The 16305-nt window shown below is 39.5% G+C and overlaps 1 protein-coding gene across 4 annotated transcripts in view; it reads left to right on the top strand.

Annotated features, from left to right (window-relative positions):
- Window positions 1-570: 570 nt before the first annotated feature.
- fndc1 (fibronectin type III domain containing 1) overlaps window positions 571-16305 on the top strand; it is a gene marked incomplete at its 5' end in the record, with an annotated part of 39892 nt that continues 24157 nt past the window's right edge. The window contains 8 exons of one of the 4 annotated variants that reach the window (XM_080883929.1): window positions 571-643; window positions 6585-6779; window positions 8012-8080; window positions 13220-13465; window positions 14775-14873; window positions 15063-15180; window positions 15320-15507; window positions 16094-16201. In XM_080883929.1, coding sequence (XP_080740055.1) covers window positions 571-643; window positions 6585-6779; window positions 8012-8080; window positions 13220-13465; window positions 14775-14873; window positions 15063-15180; window positions 15320-15507; window positions 16094-16201 — 1096 coding nt within the window. The remainder of the gene's footprint in view (window positions 644-6584; window positions 6780-8011; window positions 8081-13219; window positions 13466-14774; window positions 14874-15062; window positions 15181-15319; window positions 15508-16093; window positions 16202-16305) is intronic. The other 3 variants (XM_080883931.1, XM_080883930.1, XM_080883932.1) reach the window with 3 other exon arrangements.

A 16305-nucleotide genomic window follows, 5' to 3' on the forward strand; every position in this document is an offset into this window, starting at 1 on the left:
TATTTTTTTAATTTTATTTCTTTTAATAGATTACTGATCCATAGGTCTGTTATAATCTAGTACTTCTCAAGTCCTCCCATTTGTTTCATCTTTATACCTGCTTCCAGCCTTAAAGCTTTGGATGCAATCATCCTGGTTACCTCCAGAGGGAGACATTTTCTCATTTTCTCTCTTTCATATTAGTATTTTATCCAGAAGTTAATGATTAGCTTAACTTCATGGAATTTAGAAAAAAAATATCTAAGTCTCCATGTTTGTAATCAGCACTCTGGCCTCAGTCTGTATGTTTTGTTTTGTTTTTTTGTTAGTTAGTTAGTTAGTTAGTTAGTTTTCCTCTTCATAACATTTTATGATTTGAAAAGCAGCCTCGAAATACTTGTTTCAAATCACAAACGACTAATGAGGCATTAATAGTGTGTTTGTGTGCAGGTTTACCGATGTAAACGAGAGGCAGTTCACGGCGAAGTGCAGCATTCCCATCGGCAGATGGGAGGGAAGAGGGCTGATGTGTCCCAGCCCTCTGCATCCAGCTGGTGCGTCGCACCACAGCAGTAGTTCGCCACACTCACCATGGCTTTAGCCACAGGCAGGACGCTCGTGGCACTATTTCTTACGCTTTGTGGGCCAGGATGCAGCTGGGCAGGTAAATCGTTGATTTACTATTTCATAAGCAGGTGCAAGTAGAGCACTTACGTGTATCTGATTATCCAGGTACTGTTGCTTTCTTGTCCACTCGTGAAGAGAAAGTTGAACTTATCAAAGAGGTCACGTGCCTTGTGATTGGATATTTAAAATGCATTCAAAAGAAGCTGTCATATTAACAAGTTTAAACAAAAGGAATCCTAGAATGTGCAGGTATTTGCATGTGTGCACGTCAGTGTCCACGTTTCCATTTGCAGAAAACAAAGTAGATTAAGTGCATCATATTTAACTCACTGGGACGTTTCATTTCAAGCGTGCAGTTTGAGTCATTATCAGATGTGAACGATTTCGTTTAAATGAGAGCTATTAGAGAAAATATGAAGTGACAGCATTTTTCACCCATGAAACTTTGTGGGGGGAAACTATGATGCAGGAGAGTTATGGAACAAGTCCTTTCCTTAGTGGCCACATCCGAAAGTAACTGTGATGCATGGTTAGGAGATGATGACAAATTTCTGGCGACATCATGAAATACTGTGAGTGGTGGCATATTAAATATGGAACTAATTCAGCTGAATGTGAAGATAAATGGCTTTAAAGTGGACTTTGATTAGTGACTAGAAGTGAAGGAGTTGATTTGAGTCACATCATCCATCAGCTATAGTCAGGAATGGCTGGACAGTGAAGCAGATTTTGAACCCAGGAGACTATGCAGGTTTTTTGTTGATTCATAGGCTGGCAGGATTTTACTAGAAAGGCGCAGTGATATATCAGATGTGCAGCGAATTTTTGACAAGCACAGAGAGTGCAAACCACAGCTGCACATATGTTTTTGAAGTTTCTTAAGTGCTGTTTGTAAAATCAATTTTCAGGGAAAGTATTCCACATCCTCCAGACAGTGAAAACATTCAAAATATCAAACGTGCCACAAAGCCCAAGGAGTTTCACAGAGGACAAAGGTAATCTTTTTGGCTTGGGCTTAAAGGCCAGACTTTCCTTCACCCTCCCTTCCTCCTCGATTTTATTCAGTTCACTTATTTTGTCAGTTGATCTGTAGACTTCTATATGCCTCCTTCTCAAATGTAAGCGCTGAGCGCATGAGATCACTGCTTTCACTGAATATAGGCAGCTGCCAATTATTGTGGTCCTTTCTCTGAGTCACTTTCTTTTCCATCGTTTTGGAATTCTTTTCAGAGCGTCACATTTATTCACTTCCACACATTTACACCTGGGAGCCCCTGCAGCTACAGCTCACTGTAGATTGGACCAGTTTTGAGTTAAATGGCTTCCTCTCGGGCCTCTCGACAGTAGTTGTTAAGAGAGAGGATAGTGTTACTCATTAGCTTTCTCTGCTCACATATCATCAGCCCGTCACTCTGAAATTATTCACAAAAGAGGACGAGTAAGCTCGTGGGGATATCTGAATACCTCTACAGGGGCAGTGCAGGAAAAACGAAATCTGCCTATCAACTTCTGGAATTTACACAAACTGTGTGAAGAGCACGAGGGACAGGGAGTGAGGAGAAGGAATCATGTCCTTGCAGGTCACTGGAATTTCATTATTCTGCTCCAGTTCACATGTCAGGATTCTTCAAGGGAGACTACATGCAAGAGTTTTAGGATGAGGAGTTTCATAACTTCAACTTTTTTACTTCAGGAAAATAGAGACTTGCTGAGAGGCTTTTTCCCCCCTGCATATTTCTAATATTGCTAATGCTTTCCGTAATCTTAAATCACCTGACCCTATGCCCCTGCTCACCTGCACCTCGGCTGCATATCAAACCTGCCAGCAACAGCATGTCTCGTGTCATGATGTCATCTCTGGGCACTGTTCCACTTGCTTTAACAAGTACCACCTGGCCTACGAGCACCCTGTCAAAGCTTGATTTGAGCATATTAGATGTGCAGCGAGAAGATAGACAATAAACCAACACTATGAGGCGTCAGACCTCATCACTAACTGCTTTGAATAATTCCTTAGAATAACTTTGGAAAGGTTTTTTATAAAAGCAAAGTCACATGTGAGCACCAGCACAGAAAAGCTAAATATGCTGTTAGATCCCAAATGTTCTGGCCTGCTTCTGATTGTAGATGTCATGTGCCATAAACGTTTTGGATATGGATGCGTGTAACCTGCCCAAAGCTAAGCGCTTACTCACTTGAGGCTGTCGCTTCAAATAAAATCTGTCCTCAGTCACAATTCAGTGGCAAATTAAGCTCAAGTCAACACAATAAACTGGTTGCAGAAAGTCAGGCAATTCAGCGATTGGTGTGACTGACTGCAGTCAGAAAGCAGTGATAAACTTTGGGCACAGTCTCAGTCTGGTGTGTTGGCTTTATCACAGAGTCGATTGCAGGAGAGAGTTTACTGGTCGTTAGAGGTGAGGCAGTGGTGAACTGGTAAAAAGAGAAATGTAGCACTGGGCAAGATTTCACACCTCCCACATAGATGAATGTATGTTCACACAGGCATCTGAATTCTTTTAAACGTGCAAATTCCACTTATTTTCTTAAGACTAACTATCAAAGAAAACGATATTTAGAGTAATCTTGTGGCTTTCTGGGAAAAGCCGGCAGTGACTTGGATAAGAAAACTGATATTACACACGTTTCTAAACACCATGTGGAAACACTTGCGATACGAGCTCTATCCAATGGTTGAAACATCTAAAGACAAGAGAAGCAAGAAAATATTGTGTTATTTAACTCCCTCGGGTCCCTGAACACATAAACACGAAAATAGGTTTCTTAGTCTTGTAATTAAATCTGCAGATTTTTGTCGATTCGTGTATTCTTTCAAGCAGAGCACAAATGCAAAAGACACGTCTTCCAACTTCCCACAAGCTCCAACAATTGGGTGGTTTTCTCCACAATTTTACACCATTTACAGCAATTTTTCGCCTCCAGCCAAGTACAGTTTAGATAATTTGTTTGTGGTGCTCTCTCAGTATTTAAAACTTACATTCAACAGCATCTTTTCAGAATACGTTTTTCATTTATTCTGTATAAAACACAGAACCCACTGTGAACAGAAAAGCCTTTCAGTAAAAACTGCTCACAGCATGCTCTGTTTATTATCAAAAGTTAATGGGACATTGTTTCTGAAAAGGCACGCTGTTGTTAACTCTTTTTTTTCTAATGCAATATTTCTGCTTATAAAAATGGTGTTTATATAAGTGGTATCAGAAACTTCAGAAAAAAGCAAAAAAAAAAATATGGACAAACAAACCCAAAACATGTGCAAAATGTTCTTTTCTTTCTTTTTTGTGTTATTTGAGTGGTTCAAGCACATCTATTTTAAGCAACTTAAACAAAATACAGTTGAGCAACTGGACTTTACCTCAATCTTGAGTTTTAACTGTTTTTACTGCTATATAAGGCTCATATACCCACAACACACATGTGCAAAACTTGTGCTAAAATGATTAAAACCCTATAGCAAAGCAGATATGTCTATGCCACCTTTATCTGGCAATTCACTAGCAACTCTTATTGTTGATGGGAGTTTGTGGAAAGTGACATTTATTAGACATTATTAGCGAATTGTTATGGGGTGAATGAGAGGTCACGACCTGTGATTTTGATGCAAGGTAAGGTAAAAAAAAAAAAGTGTTCTTGTAAAAGCAGAGCAGACTGCAGGTGCTCCAGCACAAGTATTTTATAGAACAGTTTTGCAGCAGTCATTTGACCTCAGGGCTTACCTCCATGTGCTTCTACACATGCTCATACATGTCTGTGCGTACCTGTGTGTGACTCTTCAAGGGTGCATGTGTACCTCACGTCCTGTATCCATCTAACACAAGGGCCCATGCTTTTCTAGACACACAAGCATAAAATTGAAAAAGGCAGTGACATAATGACCTCAGGCCCTGCCCTCATTCTTAACATAGTTAATACTTTCCACTGTCTAACTCAATCATACTCTATCCATCTTTCCATTTCACATTCACAAACAAAGCACAGACAATGCTATTATATTACTGCACCAGTCTCCCATGGCAACTCCCTGAAAGCAAGTCTTGCTCTGTATGATTAGGATTGGTACAGCCACTATTGCTCAGCTTCTTCCCAACGTGTTTATTCTTGGATATCATTTGTGCATCTGCTGTCTCTGAAGACGTCTTGATTTAATCTGGTTTGCCCTTGGATCCAAAATTTCCTGAGAGGCCAAATGAAGGCTGTCTGGACAGAGGAAAGGCTATGTAACACACAGCCTTATTAGAAGCAGCCTGCGTCAGTGGGGATTGTCATGCACAACTGATGAAGCTTAGTCCACTGTAAGACTGAATTAATGAGGAAATAATGAGTCGACTGTGTGTGTGTGTGTGCGTGTGTGTGTGTGTGTGTGTGTGTGTGTGTGTGTGTGTGTTTTTTTTTAACTTAGATCACAAAATGATATAAGCCATTATCTCAGGAGTTGGTGATGGCTGAACTCAGCAAAAACAAATAGGAGACGATCTTTCAGCACAGGCTAAAGTCCTGAAACAACGCTAAAGGGCTATGAACAGCTGTGACCATCTGGATAACAGAGCTCAGGAGGCCTAAGTAGCAATTATATCTAAATGTTAAAAAGTGAAGATCCAGCTGGGAGAGGTGAATTTGTGATGATACTAAACCAAAAGTGCTCATGTAAACCTCTGCAGGGGAAAGCCAAGGACATCATGACTGTAGCATATCATCTGTTTAGCAAATGTTCCAATGTTATTAGGATCTTTCGATTTAAAGCTGCTATATTTTTAAAGAAAGAGTGCATTAATGGCCGTGCATCTTTGAAAGGAGAATCTGTTTGTGGTGTTTTATGATACAGTTTTGGTTTGTTCTTGCTGCTCTCAAATTTATAGCAGCAGCTACAGACAGCTGATTTCACTAAAAACTGAGTGCATGCCACCTGCTCTGGATCAAACAGCAGACAGATAACACAGCGTACGCAGTGAATTTTAGAGCTAAAATTTCCCTGAGAACTTGGTGGACAGCAGACCTGAGTTGAAATAGGCCCATTAGATCAGCGTTTATTGGGTGGATAAAAAAAATACACGAAATAATAGAAATTGTTTGTTACCATTGATCCATGAAAATATAATAATTGGTCAGTTCTGTACTTCTCCCAATAAAGTTTTTTGTATATTTTTGTTTTTTAGTCATCAGAATTTAGATTTTATGAAGTACTAATTGTGATGTCACATTTGATGATCTGAGTGAGATCTGAAATCTGACCGAGAAACGGAGGACACTGGGCAATTAGAGCCAGTTACCCAGCTTTTGTATCTTTTCCGTCTGTAGGCCACACGAATGCAACCAGTGGTTTGCACCTTGTTGTTAACCCTCTGTATTTCCAGTCATGACAGTGTCTCTTGGTTGTAGACTTTGACGATGGTATGCCTACCCCCTCGAGTGTTTTTGACTGAATTAGATGGTATGAAATTGTTCTTATGAAGTTGTACTTAAAGTGAAAAGGCATAAAATACAAATTCAAAACTTTGTATTTTCAACTTCAGATACGATGTCCTCTTCATTTGTCCCGAGATAACAAGGGAACAGATCTGGTCTGGCCATTAAACTGGCTGTCAGTCATGTGTACAGTTATTTTTAAAAATGGTGAGCTGTGTATAAAAGCTATTGTAATTTTTATGCAGTTATTGCAAAGTCTGCAGCGAAGTCTGTTTCTTTGTGTATTTGATTATAGATGTGATGCTAAATATACATAAAATAGAAACAATATTGTATTAAATAATACTTGAAACCTGCAAGAAAGACTTTGGAAAATGTTTCCTGAGTTTGTAAATTCGGTTATAGAGAGGACTATTTTCTTAGGGAGATTTATTTTTGCCGAATTCATGTTTAATGCACTTCCACATTTCTTGCATGCTAAATGCTAAATAAAAAACTCTTTTAAAAAAATGTATGCCCCTGAAATGTATCTTAATGTGGTTTTTGTGTTGCAGCAGAGAAACTCCCACGACCACAAAATGTGAAACCAACATCTGTGGAGAAGGGCCTTAGGGAAAGCTGGGAGCCGTCTATCCATCTGGATGGAAGACCTGTGGACCGCTTCATGATCAGCTCCAGTAAACCCACGAGATCCCATCGATTCACTAAAGCGAGCAAGGACAGTCGCGCTCCTATGTTGGAGGATGTAGGTAAGAAAGAGTCAATAAAAGTTCAAAAAGAGGAGGATGAGAATGTGAGATGTTAAAATCAGATGGTCACGATTCCATAACCATGTTGAAGTTATGCCTGTAAGTGAACTGGAACTAATGGTAAGTGCTGGTAGAGCTGCTAGACAAAAAAAAAAGTAATCCAGGAGAATATAAATGGACACAGAGCATACAAATAAGGTTTGCCTTAAACCGTGAAGTGAGCTCTGAAATCTCACAGTTCTGCATTTTCTCAAGATAAATGCCAAGAATGAGACAAGGAACAAGAAGCAAAGTAGACACTCAAGACAGTGAGGTGTGTAAAAGTGCATGCGTATGCTAACTTGATTAATGATGATTAATCTCTATATGTGGATTAGTTCATAATTGGATGCACTGTCCTAAAAGTTTGCCAGAGGGAAAGCACACCAGGCCATCGTCATCCTAGCTCAGTAGACAGTGGTTGTTTGAGGCTTTAGAGAAGGGGCTTATTTTTAGGTTTTAATAGCTTCTTTTGGTATTTTCTAATCCCACATTGTAAAACTTAAGGTCTTTATCCTTCCATATACATACATACATACATACATACACTTTGTGTTACTGACTGAGTCCAGCCTGCTTTTGTCATTATTTCATTTTCCTCCATCCTTGGCACCATGCTTCATCAAAGTCTGCAGCCAACCCAGCCCTGCTCCTATAATCCTGTGTTGTGGCCACTTACTCTGTGCATGTGTGTGCGCGCAGCTTATGTGTGTCTGGTGGTCGTTGTGGTGAAGGACTGGGTGGTGCCAACTGATGAAGTCATGCATTGTCTGTGTTTTCAAAAAAAGTGTCTACAGATGCCTGTGTGTTTGTGTTCTTGTGTGTTGCCCAGTACAACTTCTGGTGGCCGCTGTGGTCTCTCCAGCTCCAGCACTGTTCACCGTAAATCTCAAAAATCTGGCAGCCGAGCTCAGTCTCAGCTTCGCCTTTCCAGAAATTCCTTGCAGATCATGTGTTGTTCCCTCAGCAGCATGAGAGCAGCATCAGCTGTCATAAATAACCCCATACTGTTTGCTTCAACATCATTAATGTGTCTGGAGCAACAAAGACAAAACGTCGACCTGATATGATATAATATGATATAGACTATGTAAACAATATTTTAAAAATCAGTTTGTTTTTCTTTTTATCTACAGAATGAACTGCTTCCTTACTAGTTGATATATCCAGATATCCTGTGTTTTTGTTTCTAGACCCTGAATGGGTTAACCTGGATGGCTTTGCTGTGTTGGGCGGTGCACCTGTCAGCAATTTATCAGCAGGTAAACCTAATCAGAGGGCATCATTACCAACATTACATGACAATGGGTTAAAAGCACGAAGAATTGTCTTGAATTCTCTTTCTTCAGGCAATAATCACCCTTTTCTTTATCCCTTTACTTGGTTCTTCCCCACGGGATGAATAAAGGGAAACACTCATTTGTCTCTGACGCCCACATTTCTGTCTATTTAGATAGATGTGTTTTTCTTGTAGGTGAACCATATTTTAAATCTGTTTTAGAGAGTGTTACCTTTAATGACATATGCCACAGTTTGTTTGTTTTTTAAATTACCTGTCAGAGATTTCAGTAGACTGTGAAATCACAAGAAATCAGGAACAGACACATTGCTGGAAGCCAATATTGGCAGACTATTTAGAAAGTGAACACTTTGAGTTGCGGGTATGAGTGCCCTGTCAAGCAGGCCTTACTGATTTATCAGGTAAGTGAAAACTAACTGCAAACAATTTTGGTAATTAATTATAAGAGTAATTTATCAAGGAAATGTATTAATAATTGGTGTTATAACATTCTCAAAGGCTGTTAATGTCATTGTGTGGTCAGTCCAAAACGATGTAAGCAGTAGTGATAGCAATGCAAACATATGGCCCTCTAGGACTTATTTGTACAGTTCTGTGCAAAAGTCTTGAACCACCCCATATTTTTTTGCATTTTCCTCCCAAGGAGTCAGACTTTTTCTTTTCTTTAAGTGTCTTGAGTATTAGCTCTCCAAATTTTTGATGATCATTCAAATTTCTTTGTTTGGACATTGGCTCCTTCACTTGTTTTTCAAATCTCGTACCTAACCCTTTTCACACTGAGGAGCAACTTAGCAAAAAGACCTGAGTGATACATCTGGCCCTGCTGTATGCCAAGCCTCATCAGACGTAGTCTCAGTGGAAGGGTGGCGGTCAAAAAACTATTGTTAAGGAAGGGAAACAGGGAGAAAAGGCTGGGGTGTGCCAAATTACACAAGAATTGGACTAAAAGTCGATGGCAACAGATCTTATTGAGCGATCAATTGAAATTTGAAATTTGTAGTTTAAATTATCGGCAGTACGTATGGAGGAGGTCAGGAAAGAGGTACAATAGACAGCGTCTACAGTCATCTGTAAAACATGGTGGAGCTTCTGTTGTGGTTTGAAGCTGCATTTCAGTCAGTGGTGTTGGAAATCGTGTCAAAATTGCAGAAAAATGTAGAAAAGTATGATCAGATATTGATCAACCATACAATATTATCTGGAAAGCATCTAATTGGCAACAGCTTCATTTTTCAGATTGACAATGATCTCAAACACACTGCTAATGGGGTAAAAGACAGAAAAACACCAGTGGAACACATTCAGTCATGGATTGGCCTCCCCAGAGCTTTCCTAAGAGCCGTTGTGGTCATTCCAATATTAATTTTCAAGCTTGGTGGAATTCTCCAAACTTTACATGTATTGTGCATGCATGTGCATATTTGCACGTTTCGCTGAATCTCTGTATGCTGTCACTATTTTCCATTTCCAAAGTATAAAAAAAATTAGTGGTGGCTCAAGACTTTTGCATAGTGCTGTACTTTTTTTGTGTGCAGCCCAATGTGATATTTGAGCTTATGTCATGTAAATGCTCATTGGTCTAATCAAACGTAGACATGCATCATACTGTTCCAGTGGACAGTTTAGTCTCTCTAAACCACTTAATCGTGGCAGGGAACGTGGAGAAACTCTTTAAAATTCCCTATTGAAAGGATGGGAAGCAGAAAGGAAACCCAGGGCCTTCTTGTTGCAAGGCAGCAGTGGTAACCGCAATGCTAGTCTGGAGTTTCAGTTTTATGTGTTTGAGGCAGAGCTGCTCCAGGAACATGAATAATCATATTTGTTGATTTACTTTTGGGAATGGAGACGCCTGGAAAGGCAGAACAAAGCCAAATGAAAAGTAAGAGCCAAAAGGAGAAGTAGCTAATGTTATAAATCTTCATTTACTATCAGCTGAGAGCTTATTAATAATCTAATAATCTAATTATTAATGATAATTGATAACTCGTTCCATGCCATTTACCAAGCATAGCACTAGAGCTAGCACACTTCCTGCACACTGACATTGTTATATAATGGCAGTGTATACCATCCTGAAGTTTTTTTTAATGCTTTAAATTTACTTTATATATGAAAATTACTGAAATGAGATCGCATGTGTGCAAACTGAATGTTCCTCTTTGTTTGATGAAACAGTTCAATTGTAAAAAAAAAAAAAAATCAGCATGTTAACATTTATTGAGCTTCAGTAATGAAAACAAATAACAATAGCATGGTTAGAACATGACTATTAATCAGTCACAGGCGCTTATCAAATGTTAAAGTGCTGCCAGGCAATTTCTGGTAATTTACAACTGCAATTTGATATGCGTCTTTTGGGATGATACTAATTTGCTCATCTAATTTATAAGTCATCTAAGGTACACAATGACTTAGCAGTCTGGTATGCTAATACATAAACTATGGCGACAACATTGGCATTAGCACTGTATATTTTCACTACAGGCTAAACTGATTAGCTCTGCTGGAAGGAACACTTTGCCATTGACTGGGAATTGTTTGTATAAATTAAACTGTGGGTAAAGTGAGTAAGTATGAGACCAATTTGTTTGCAACATTTAGACTTCTTTTTTTAAGGTTGCAAAACGTCAAAGTTTTTGAGGAGCGTCCAAGGACATAACGGAGACATTCTTGGGGACCTCAGTCTGAACACTGAGGTGTGCCTCGCTCTGTTTTTGCTATGATATGCCTGTCTGTCAGCAGGCAAGCCTCATAGCACCTCGGTCCACTGAGCTTCCAGGAAAAGACATAAGGGATCTGGCATTACCAGCACTGTCAAGTCAGTGGTTTAGTGGTTTGTGGCATTGTGACCTGGGCCAAATTATGTATTGTGACAGTTTTCCAGACAGAAAAAAGGGAAGACTGATTAAAACCAAATGGGGATATTTCTGTTTTAAGCTACTCTTGGTATCAGAAGAAACAAATGGAAAGTGCTTGGGATGAAAATTAATTGTCAAAGGGTCATGGCTAGTTGCCATATGGTGAACAATGTTTACAAAAAATACAAAAGCTATGAATGAGACACTTTAAAGTATTATTTTTGGGGTATTTTACGCTTATAGGATTAGTGCAGGTATAGGTAGAAGAACACAATTTTTGTTAGCACTTAAACCAATAGACCTGTTAAAAATAGCTAATTGTGTGTTGTAAAACTATGCATACCCTTACTGCTTTCACTTCAATTATAGGGTAGGCAGCAGCAATGTGCTGCAAATCGAAGGCACTTGATTAATTGATCATCGGCAAGTGTGAGCACTGTAAGCGTGAGCACAGAAAGCAGAGCATAAGAACAGAAATATTGGCAGCTTGATAGTCTGGAGAGTTCAGGCATCACCCATGATATTAAACAACCAGTTGTGGCTGTCGATTATAAGGCCATTTCCAGACAATTTGAAATCCATCATTCTGCAGCGAGAAAGATTATTCACAAGTGGATATCATTCAAGACAGCTGCCAGTCTTTGCAGGAATGGACATCCCAGCCAATTAACCCCAAGGTCGGAGAAAATGCAAAAAACCCAAGAGCTACATCTTAGACTCTACAGAACAAAAACACTGAACATGTATGACTTGTTTGGAAGGTTGCCAGGAGAAAGCTGTTGCATCTGAACAAACCACAAGACTTCTGTAGCAATGTACTTTGAACAAACCACACCAAAGTGGAGATGTTTGACCACAATACATAGCACCACTAGTCTAAAGCATATCTGTACAACCACCTCATGCAAACTGTCAAATCACGGGGGTGGAGGTGATGATTTGAGCTTGTTTTGCAGCCACAGGATTTGGTCCCCTTGCATTCACTGAATGGACCAGGAACTCCCCTGTATAGTATAGCTGCTGAATCATGGGATGTACTTCATTTTTAACAGGATGTATATACTGTTATGAAAACTCTCTTGTTCACATTTTTGTATGCTTTTATTTGTTTACAGTTTTTTTAAAGCCTTGTTAAACTGAAAAGTGTAGTGGGAAAGACCAACACAACATTTGTCCACATTAAATCTGTGATTTGAATCACACATGACACAAATTCTTATTCTGATTTCACAGTTCACTTACTGGAAATGTGTGAAAACACGCAAAGCTGACAGGAAAAGCAAGAGAAGGATTCAGAATGGGGTTAGGGCATTATTAAACAAATAGCCAGTACTGTCTGAATCCAAAGGGAAGACATTCATTCAGCTGTGCTGGCAGTACAGACAGGAGATGCAGACATTAAGTAATAAACAGAGTGATCCAAGTTGATCCAAGTTGAACCAGAAAAAACCCCAAACACATGTATTTTCTTCATGGTCTTCTATACATTGTGTTTCCTCATCACATCTTCTTTGTCCCCTAACTACAAAACTCCTTCTTTTTAAGTCACTTTTAGATATGGTGGCCTCATGTAGACACCTATAATCTAATTTGGCTCACTCTACATGTTTAATAGAAAATAAAGTCTTACATTAAAGTATTGATTAAACCTTTTTGAAATGCATCATGTTCACCTTTTTACATCAGCTGACTTATCAGTACTCCCCCAGCTGTCCTGATGGGAAACAGAGTGGACCTTTTCCATCTGAAAGTGATTATGGTAAACAGAAAAGGGAGGAACAGATGGAGAGAATGGAAGAACAAAAAAGAGGGAGGGGCAGATGTTTTTTGTTTTTGTATTGGAAATGCTATCGCTAAGCACTGCAGCCAGATGAGAGGGATTGTCTGACTGTCTGAGTCAGTGTCTGAGATGTTGTCCAAGATGGTTTGGATTGAAGCGGGAAGCAGAGCACCAGAAGTTATAGCAGATGACAGGGTACATGATGCAGTTCTTCAGCATTTCCCTTCTGTGACAACTGGCCAGGCTGACAGGCGGTGTTGGATGAGTGTGACAAGTAATTATGTGTTTATCAATAAGCGGATGTGTCTTGAGTGGAAAAGTTATGTGGAAACATTTTCCATGGAGGATAGTTTCAAAAAGGCCCCAAAGGCAAACTGAGCACAAAAACCAGATTATGTACATTGGGATTTTAAAGTTAAAATGAACAGTGCAGTCTGAATTTTAAATTTATTATATCCATCAGCAGGTCCAGTAAGATCTTCACAAACAGTGGTGCCCCGAAATCACTCCTCCGTAAAACGGGCAACCAGGATGGACAGGAAGGCTCAGCTGTCGCCTAATGTCAGAACACACAGGAGGGCACCTCAGTCTTCCTCTGGTCCCAGGCAGCCCGAGAGAGTTTTGGCAGGAGTTCCTCTGCTGGAAAGGAGACGCCAACACTACGCCAAGCCTCAGTCTGATCAGAGAAACCGACTCGCACGCAAACTAAGTAAGAGGGCCAATATTTTATACTACTGATCACTAAATGAAATGATGAAATGAACAAAGCTTTAGGTTTTAGTCAAATATGATGCTGAGTAAGAAATGTCAACATGTCCTTATAGTATTGGAAGATACGTTGTGGTCAAACGTTTACATAGTCATGAATTTCATGCTCATTTTGGACTTTTAATTTCCTTGAACTTTTCTTTTTCCAAGGGTAGAATGATTTTAAACCAGACCTCTTAAAAAAACAAGCACAGTGCCAAAATTACAGATGCAGGCTCAAATACATACATACACACAACTAATATTTGGTTAAATGCCACTTAGCAAGTTGCACCTTGACCGGACATTTTTGGTAGCCATCAACAAGCTTGTGGCATTATTCTGGCTGGAGATTTGATCACGCCTGTTAGGAGAGTTGATAGAGTTTAATTAAATAGATTGGTTTCATAGCACAGAGTGTAATTTACAAATTTTCCTCATTATTTCATTCACTTTGTGTAGTGCACCAGCACCACTGGCAGCAAAACAGCTGCAGACCATGATACTACCACCACCATGCTTGACATTTTGTACAGTGTTTAGGTTTAAGAGCTCTTGTTATTGTGACCAAATAGCTCAATCTTTATCTAATGTGACTATAAAACCTTTCTGCAGGAGGCATTTTGGCTTATACGTGTGGGCAGCTGCAAATTTTATTCGAGCCTGAAGGTGTCAGTTTTGGAGAAGGGGTTTCTTTCTTGGTTATGACCCTCTCAGTCCATTGGAGAAGCGGTTTCTGTCTCCATGGTGATGGAAACTGATGATCTAGGTGTTTGCAGTTGTTAAGAAATGGTTCCAAGAGACCTTCCCAACTTGTGGAAATCTACATATTGGAGCCTGTACATAAACTTTTAATCCTGTGTGGATTAGAGAAAATCCAAAATCCAATTAAAGTTGTGCACTTACTGCTTGTTTTTAAAGTATGTAATAGATGCTTTTGAGTCATTCTACCCTGGAAAAAGAACAGTTCAAATAAATGATTAAAAGCCCTAAATTGCTATGAAATTCATGCCCATGATTACTGTATGTATGTATCTTTGACTGTGACTTTAGGTGGCACACAATAATTTCCTGTGGCAAAGATTACTGAAATAAACCAGCAATAAAAAGGTTAACAACATCTAGAAGGCATTTGGATTTGTCCTAGTTTCTTATTTATTTGTTTGTTTCCTATTGAAAATAATTTAGCTAAGAGGATACATTTTTTGTACTATCTTTAGTTTCCAGAGTGTAAACCCTGGCCGTGCCTGGTATCCCTTTTTTATTCATAGCGTCTGAGTCCGTTCATGTGGTGTCACTGCAGGCACAGAAGGCCCAGGGTCAGAGCAAACCTGCCAACAGACCAGTCACAACCAAAACAACCACACCAGGTACCTGCAGGTTTATAGAGAATCATTCTGTATGTCTTTTTTTCATAGTAGATATAGAAAATCTGCAAAAATTCTGCAAAACTACCTTGCCAAAGTTTAGAAGAAGTCAGGGGATGATGTATATCCAGTGACTTTAATATTCGTTTGGATCCAGACATTTGGGTTTTTATCTCTTTGTGTGTTGTCTAGCTCCACCTGAACATGAGGCCCAGGACATCAGTGTCAGGGTCATGTCTCCTAAATCAGTTCTCATTTCGTGGGTTGACCCTGCTGTCGAGATGGAGAAAGTTGCCCCTGGGGCATCCAGGTGGGCCCTGTTAAAGTGTCAGTTAACAAGGGGGGAAAAAAAGAAAAATGATGACAAGTAGAGAAAAAATAAAACTGAAGTCTAATCTTTCTCAATGGAATAAGGCATTTTCTTCATTTTCTTTTTATTCTTAACTCAGATCATACACAGTTAGGTACAGGGAGAAGGGTGAGTCAGCACGCTGGGAGTACAAGGAGAGCACGCAAAGGAGAATTTTGATAGACACCCTGTCTGCTGACAGCATGTATGAGTTCTCTGTCAGAATCTCTCAGGAAGAAAATCACAGCAAGTGGAGCGACTCAGTCTTTCAGAGGACTCCAGAGTCAGGTATGTGTTGACTCTGTTTGCTGAGAATTACTTACATGATATCTCATAGTGTATGATGCAGTAGGAGTCTATAACTGTGTGAAAGAAGTGAAGGGTTATAAAGAGCCAAAACCACTGACTTTTTTTTAATAAAATGAAAACAGAAATGATTTTTTCAAAAAAAAAAAAAAAATACAAAAGGCAATTCATTCTTGCACAACCCTTTTAAGCTTCTTTCCTCATACCACATCTCTTCACATTCGCTGCCTATTATTCCTTTTTGATATATCAGCCTAGGTTTGGCTGCTGCGCTCCCATTATTGAAGCTTATATACCACGTTTCAGCTCCTGAGCTGCAGTTCATTGGAATGTCAACATTTACTGCCTGGCTCACAGTTTAGGTCTCCGTCATACACAATCTCAGGGGGCACGATCTGACAGTGTATGGCAGCAATATTTTCCTCAGTTGTAGCCTTCTGGCACAAATATCCTTACTGTTTTTACATGCTTTAAGCAGCAATTTCCTCACCCTTTATACTTTCTGTTGCCTATGCTACTTGTTTTCCATCCTGTCTTTCCATTCACTTTTACTCTTCACTTTCACAAGCACCATCTGGGCCACCTGAGAACTTTGAGGTCAAGCCATTAAGAGGAAAAGGGACTGCTGTTGTAGCAACATGGGATCCACCTGAAGAGCCCAATGGGAGAATAAAAGGTCAGACCATTATAATGAAACTATTGTTATTATCATGATGGCAAAACATAACAATTATTCATTTTCGTGCCATGATTACTCCACCTACGTTGGTGTTCTATGTT

Source organism: Rhamphochromis sp. 'chilingali', assembly GCF_963969265.1.
Source record: "Rhamphochromis sp. 'chilingali' genome assembly, chromosome: 5".
In the NCBI taxonomy this organism is placed as follows: Eukaryota; Metazoa; Chordata; class Actinopteri; order Cichliformes; family Cichlidae; genus Rhamphochromis; species Rhamphochromis sp. 'chilingali'.